This window comes from Anser brachyrhynchus (assembly GCF_964034855.1).
Source record: "Anser brachyrhynchus genome assembly, contig: SCAFFOLD_152, whole genome shotgun sequence".
NCBI classification, from domain to species: Eukaryota; Metazoa; Chordata; class Aves; order Anseriformes; family Anatidae; genus Anser; species Anser brachyrhynchus.
Genome location: NW_027664018.1, coordinates 268344 through 275295, shown reverse-complemented (window position 1 = coordinate 275295; position 6952 = coordinate 268344). Strand labels below are relative to the sequence as shown.

General features: G+C 43.2%; 1 protein-coding gene across 1 annotated transcript; it reads right to left on the bottom strand.

Annotated features, from left to right (window-relative positions):
* Positions 1–289: 289 nt before the first annotated feature.
* LOC308186477 (zinc finger CCCH domain-containing protein 11A-like) lies at positions 290–6153 on the bottom strand (the record flags this gene model as incomplete). The annotated part of the gene is made up of 4 exons (XM_080608601.1): positions 2089–6153; positions 1745–1864; positions 838–961; positions 290–393 (listed from the first exon to the last, which is right to left on the bottom strand). The coding sequence occupies exons 1-4, from the start codon at positions 2140–2142 to the stop codon at positions 290–292; spliced, it is 402 nt and encodes a 133-aa protein (XP_080464727.1). The 5' UTR covers positions 2143–6153.
* Between the last annotated feature and the right edge of the window lie 799 nt (positions 6154–6952).

Here is a 6952-nt window from a genome sequence, read left to right as displayed (position 1 = left end):
CAGGTTCTGTCCACTGACTGCCAGACAAAGCCACCAGTGACCTGACCAGACTGCCTGCCCTATCGCTAGTCAGACCTCAGGTCATCTGTGATTTATATATTGATTTACAGCACAAATTCCTTCCAAGAACCAAAGACTTACACAATCATTTACAGCACAAATTCCTTCCAAGAACCAAACCATGCTCACCATCATCATCTTCATCATCATCTGCAGCATTGATTACAACTGGAGGGTGTGTAGGGCTTGGGACATTTTCCGAGTTTTCCACTTTCATCACCCGCCTTAGCTATGGAGAGGGATGGGACTGGACAGAAAGTTTGTTTTGCTGCAGTGACATCTGAGCCACTTTCAAATCATCGTCCGCGGACTCAGGCGGACTTGGCAGTGTAGCTAGAGGAAGAGGAGGATCATCAGTAATATGGCAGTTTAAAACTTTGACCACAATGCACGAAGATGGTAGCTAAGGCAGATAACCTGCACAGACAATGAATTCAGCATCTCCTTTTGCCCATCCCGCCACTGTTTACACCGTGAACAATGACTTGCCTTCAAACAACAACACATCTCCCTACCACCCAGCAGAGGACGAAACAACAGAAAGCAAACTGCAAGGCAAATATCACACAAAGCAGAGAGAAGCTGAGCATGAAAGCAGAAAACAAATACCAGCAGTACAGCAGCAGTACACTCGGTTTAGCTGACCACCTAGGACTGCAGACCTTTTCCTGCACTCACAAATGGACGGTTACCTGATGTCTCCTACACTATTGGCACCCACTAAGTAATATGCAAAATTAATTCTTCAATACTTAAAGAAAAAGGACCTAAACTCACTCTTGCTTGGTGGTAAGAAGACTCCATCGATGTAACGTCCCTTTGCGTGATGAAAAGCACAGTTGGCTTTCTGACAGCCTACTGGCTGCTTCTCCCAGTAGCAGGGAATCTCACCGCGCTTTTTCTGAAGACAGAAAGAAAGACAAGCTCGTGATAACATGCACCTAAGGTTTGCAAAGAGATGCACAGTTCCAGGTCACGACAGCGATAGGGCTGTCACAATACAGTGCTGAAACATCATTCCAAAGGTCAGTTTATCACGGAAGTATAGTATTTCCGGGCATATTCACAAAGTTTGCAGAAGCTGTAACCACTATGCACGTTTAGCCCTGTCATCATTCAGTTTGAGAAGACAGGCACTCTCAGACATCAGTTTAGGGTGGGTTAAACTAATACACCTAGGATTATACTAGGATTATTCAGAGGGAAAAAGAACATCTTAAATTGCCTACGTTAACTCTATCCAGAACTACTTCTTGGAGACTTCGTTCTTCTGCACCTTTAACTTTCCCCACTGCTTCCTAGCCCAGGCAGCTAGAACAGCATTATCTGAAGGACTCCGGGACACAAGAGACCTGATAGATCATTATCAAGCCTGCTCTCAGGAGGCTAGTACAGCCTGTTTATTACCCCCCTGCTCCAGCAGGTTTTAGCAGTCTAGTTAGCGGTTATTCTGCATCTGTTGAGACAATACTGTCGGCGTCTAATTAAAAGAAAATCTTGCTAAGACATACCTAAGGCATTGATTTTATTTCCCTCTCCTTCCTCCCACCCCCTCCCCTGCTAACAGAAACCAGTGTAATTCCAAAGCAAATGACTCTATCCTGCAAAAGCACAATCAGCACACCTACAGCACTGAAAAATGCTTTTGTTGATTTATTTTGAGAACACATCTTTAGGCACTCACGTCAATTTCCATGTGTCTGAATCGGCAGACATTCCTGAAACAACGACCCTCCTGCCACAGCGTGCAGACTGTCTCGTTCCCCAGAGCAGCTTCGCAGTGGCGGAAGGAACAGTTGTCTCCCTGTAACCAAAAGGAAACCAACAAGGAAAATATAGTACAGCCTCAAAAACGTCCATGCTACTGCCTCAGGTTGCTACGATTGAATTCAGAATCTATCTGGTTATCACGTTAACCAAAGACCAGTGTGCCTCCTCCTCCTACTCTACCCCTTCCTGAAAAAAATGAAAAAAAAAAAAACCAACAAAAAAACAAAGCAAAGCAAAGCAAAAGAAACCCAGCCATACCTTGGTACAGGTAGAATAGAAATAGAAGTAGCAATCGTCTCCTTGTTTAGACATGCCGACAAGTTCTGATAACAAGCTCGGGTTCTCTCCACAGGGACTTCCTCTGCTCTTGGAGAGAGCTGTCTTCACCCTTGCTTGGGCTGAAAGTCTTCCACTGGCTTGTGATCAGTGAAATCTTCTTTTTAAAAGTAACCCTAAACAAAGTACCAACAAGTGAAAAATAATGAGTAACAAGCATTTTTCCAGCTTTCTTCTGTTCATCAAATTAGTCTCTTGAGGAGAGCAATGCCTTGAAATCAGCTGTTACGGGAACTAACACAATATTAAACTAAAGTTCTGTAAAGCTGCCAGGAGCTTTGTCAGCAAGTGTTCTCTTCCACGTCCTCAATAATATGCCTTGGAGCACACCTGGAAGCCTGAAAATGGAGTCACTTCTTCAAAAACCACCTGATCATACATGCAAGGCAATGATCAACTATGGCTACGAGTAACTTCTACAGAACGCAGTATGACGCATTAAATAGCACGTTCCAGTCACTGTGGGTCTTCGAGTTCACCTACCTGGACAACCTCAGCAAAGTTATCGATCTTCAAAGACTTCCAGTTAACTTCTCCTGGAGGCCGAACCAACACTGAATCCGTGAATTAATGATAAAGGGGTAGGAAGAATTTGCCTCCTCACTTTGCCAAGGGAGCCTCTCATCCACAATTCAAACATAGGATGTGCTTTTAAACAGCTTATAACTAATGGAGGAAGCAAGTCCATCTGAACACTCTCTCAGACTGGAGACAGCCAGGGTTAGTTAGCTCTTCAAAAAATAAAAACCAAAAAAAAACCCCCACAAAACAAAACAAAAACAAAAAAACCCAGTGCCTTTAGAGATGAACTCGTGATTCAAAGTGGCTGCAAAAATGAGGATCCATCTTCCACAGCCAGACAATTTGACTTTTTTTTTTTTTTTTTATTCAAAATTCAGTATGTTCCAATCTCTGGTCTTCAAGATTTCTTCACCTATTAAGAAAACACTAAAACCTTTCCCCGTCTTTATTACCTGTACAGCAAAAAACACACCAGTGCATACAAATACACAAATGTGCATACGCATACACACATATGTGTTTAGACACACACACGAGGAGTGAGTGATAGAAAGTTAGCGAGAGCGACAGTGGAAATCAGAAGTTTTGCCTTTTTGACACAGAGAGCGCGTAAAAACTCTCTCATTTTGAGGGAACTAGAAAAAAATGGAGGATCTACCAAATATTTTGATGAGTATGCCTTCGAGGCCAATGCTTTATACCATGAGTGATCTGGGGGCCAGCACACAAATATGCATACATATGTACATGCATACAGGATAAACATATCTATACACACAAGCGTGCACAGTATATGTTGTATGGTATCCATATGGAGAACAACTCGTAGCCCTGATCAGACACGTAGAGTTGCAATCAATTAACAGCAGGAAGACAGCAGATCAAGGATACAGCAAGCTTTGAGAGGCAGGGCAATGCTCACTTTGCCAGTGGCATGGCTGCATGATACCAAGAATTTTGAATTAGTTTGATTTTTTGGAAGCAATTTGTTTTCTTTCTGCGCTGTAGCAAATACCACAGGTTTGCCATCACGTGCTGTTCCCTAATCCATATATCCATCATCATCCATTGCTGCAAGATCATGAAAGGTTAGAAAAGATGACTTAGGTCCAATTTAACAGCCAATGATTTTTCAATGACCAGAGCTGCAACAGATTTTATTTAGCCACAAGCAGGTTTTTTTTTCTGATGTGAAGTCAGATATTTTGATTTTTTTTTTAAGACACTAAATGTCATAAAACCTGCAACCAGACCAGATAAAGTTCAAATTAGAGTGATTCTGAATCCTTTCATTAAAATGCTGCACATTTCTGTGCAAATTATTTCTGACTCTTCTGGACAAAAGCGGATGAAATAGTTCTTACAAATTAATAATAAAAGGTTGGAACCTTTTACTCACACAAACACTAGTGAATTTTCCAGGAAGTATTATTTTGGCAGGGAATTTTCCCAAATCTAAAGTAAAGAGGGGAAAAGTTGGGTTCTCGTATTAGTTGTTGGTTTTGACTGCTTGACGAAGGGAATAAAAACAGTAGTTAAGTGCAAGGTTTCCTTCTCTTCTTTAGTATTGAGAGGAATCGTCACTTCCGACCTTTAGCACCTTCAGAAACACACTTAGTGCCATGCAGATTCCTCTGCATCTACTTCTAAAAATTACTGGTGCTCCTTAGCATGGAAGTTGGACTTGAAATCTTTTCCAGATTGAGCTCTTTTGAATGCCCAAGGAGCTCATCATTTTGCTTGTTGCCTTCCATTTTCCTGAACAGACCCAGAACGCTGTTCAGGGTATGAATGGATCTGGTCTAAGGAATGGGAAGAAAGCAAAAACCAAGGATACCTCACAGCCCTAAATGCCATAAAAAGCAGTCTCATTTTAAAAAAGATCTCCAAAGCTTTTTTTTTTTTTTTAACTGACATCTGCCAATATGGCGATCGAAGTGCTGAACAGAAACCAACTGAACTAGCCCCTGAAAGCCTGAATAAAAATGAGTAACTCTGGTGCACTCAGCAGGTCTGTAATAGAAGTTGGCAAGAGTTTTAGATTTCTTTTTTCTCCAGGGTGCTAGTAAAGTTTTTGCGTTACGAGATTTTGAACTCTTTTTGTACAAAAGAATTACAGATGCACTACAGTCACGGTAGCTGGGGGTCTGGAAATACATGCCAACAAGTGTCATAAACTTTGCCTTTGCTGAAGGAAGATAACTAGTCCAAAGAAAACCTGTCTAGTTTGTTTTACAGGCTTGTCTTTCTCAGTATGGAACAAACTGACCTCCCTGGTCTAACTTTCCAGTTGGCTATTCTGCCTTTGTCCTGGAGAGAAGAGCAAGAAGGGAACAAAATATTTTTGCACTCCAAAAAATGCATTAGGGAAGGATTATCACACCTACCTAAGGGTAATTTCTTGTTTGTTTATAAAGCACAAAGTCTTTCTCTTGGACAGTCTCTGTTGCTGGCCTGTTTTGTGCCTTCCATTTATAATAAAGGTATTAAAGATGCTTACCCCGTTTTGGTGGTTTTTTTTTTTTTTTAGAACAGTGTAAGCAGACAGTCGGATGACAAGCAAGAAAGAACAGCATAAACTCCTTGTTCTGACCCTGCTTTTTAATCACCCAGCATCAGCCTGGCTGCAAAACAGTCTCCGCTGATTTACCTGCTTGTTAAAGCACCCCACAGGCTGCAAGTGTTGTGTGCTAGGTGTCAAACTATATTTAACGGTGCATAGGTAAACCATTCATCTTCCCATGGTCGAAGCACAGAACAGCCCCCTGCTAGCACAGCTCATCCTTGCTGTAACTGCTTTTAAACCTATTTGTTGGTAAGAAAAGAGCTCAGTACACCACCTTCACAGGGCAAAAATTCACATGGAAGAGCAGAAAAACCCAGAAGTGCTTCCTGAACTTCACGTTACCAACAGCACCATCGGATTTAGATCCTGGCCTGGCATCCAGGATGCACGGCCTGCAAGCACTGCTGCGATGTGGAAGTGCCAAGGCAGGTTTTTGGCCTGCCCTAAAACACTTTTTTTTTTTTTTTTTACAAACAATACAAAGAGTGTGCCAGGTATGCTGTAATGCCCGTGTGCCAGGTCAATAGAGGATATCCAAACAACAGAGGCGCTTCTCCTAATTTCCCGCGTGAAAACACTTTCACAGCGTTCTTTTCACGAAGAAACCCCTCTCTATCTTCTCCAATGCTCCAGGACCTGCTGCAGCTGCAGCGGCTGCGCTGGTACAACCCGCATCTTTGACAAATCTTTTCAACAGTTCTGCTTTACCTCGGCACAGTTGAGGTCACTCCTCTTCCTCTTCCAGCTGAGGAAGCAGCTTGCGGGCTCTGCCACACGGTCGGTGCAGAAGCGAAAGCTGGGAACACAGCAGTCAAACTCTCACTGCTAACGAAGCCACCAGGGCAGAGGGCTGACACAGACCCGCCAGAGGCGAACCGTACCCGCTCTCCCTCCCGGCTGCGAGGTTCGCCGCAGCAGCCCCGACCCGAAGCGCTCACAGTGCTTTGCTTGGTGATGTCACCGATGAGTCAGAGTCCCCAGATGAGCATCTGCCTTGCCACTCTTTAATGTTGGTGTTGTTTTTTGGTTGGTTGTTTGCTTGCTTTTGAAACTTATGCAGGTTATGGTAAACCTTCAGGTAAACCACAGATCAATGGGGAAGAAGTCCCACACGAGGGAAGGCTGTGCTTTTCTTCCAGGCAATGGCGCATGCTTTAACATGCTGCATTCAACAAAGAAGCTCTCTCCATTTTGCGCAGTGGCAACAGGCACGACTGCAACACACGCACGTGTAGGCAGCACCTGCAGGTCCCAAACCCTTAACCAATTTTTAGATAGCACCAATTTTTTATGTAGTTGCTTTCCCTTCATCCATAACCCCTTTTTTCCTTTCTTTGTATCGGGTGGCTCTCCTCCATTGTTCTCTCTGTCATTTTCCTCCCCAGTGTCTGAGCAGGCACTGGGAATCGTTTCCAGAGGAAGGGTACTGCTGAAGCTACAACATTTACTCTCAGGGAAAAGAGAGTATGTGAAAGAATACATACTTCCTTTCTTTTTCCTTTTTTTTTTTTTAAATCTCTGAAATCTACGCTGCGGCCTGGCAGCAAATAACTATGGGAGTAATGATGATTCCTCATCCTCACTGTAACGTTGTAGTTAATGTCATAAAGAAGCAATTTCCCCAGACAGTGGCCATTTGAGATGGGAAGGGGCAGTAAGAGGAAGTTTTCCTTAGACTAGCTCTTCCCCCAGAACACC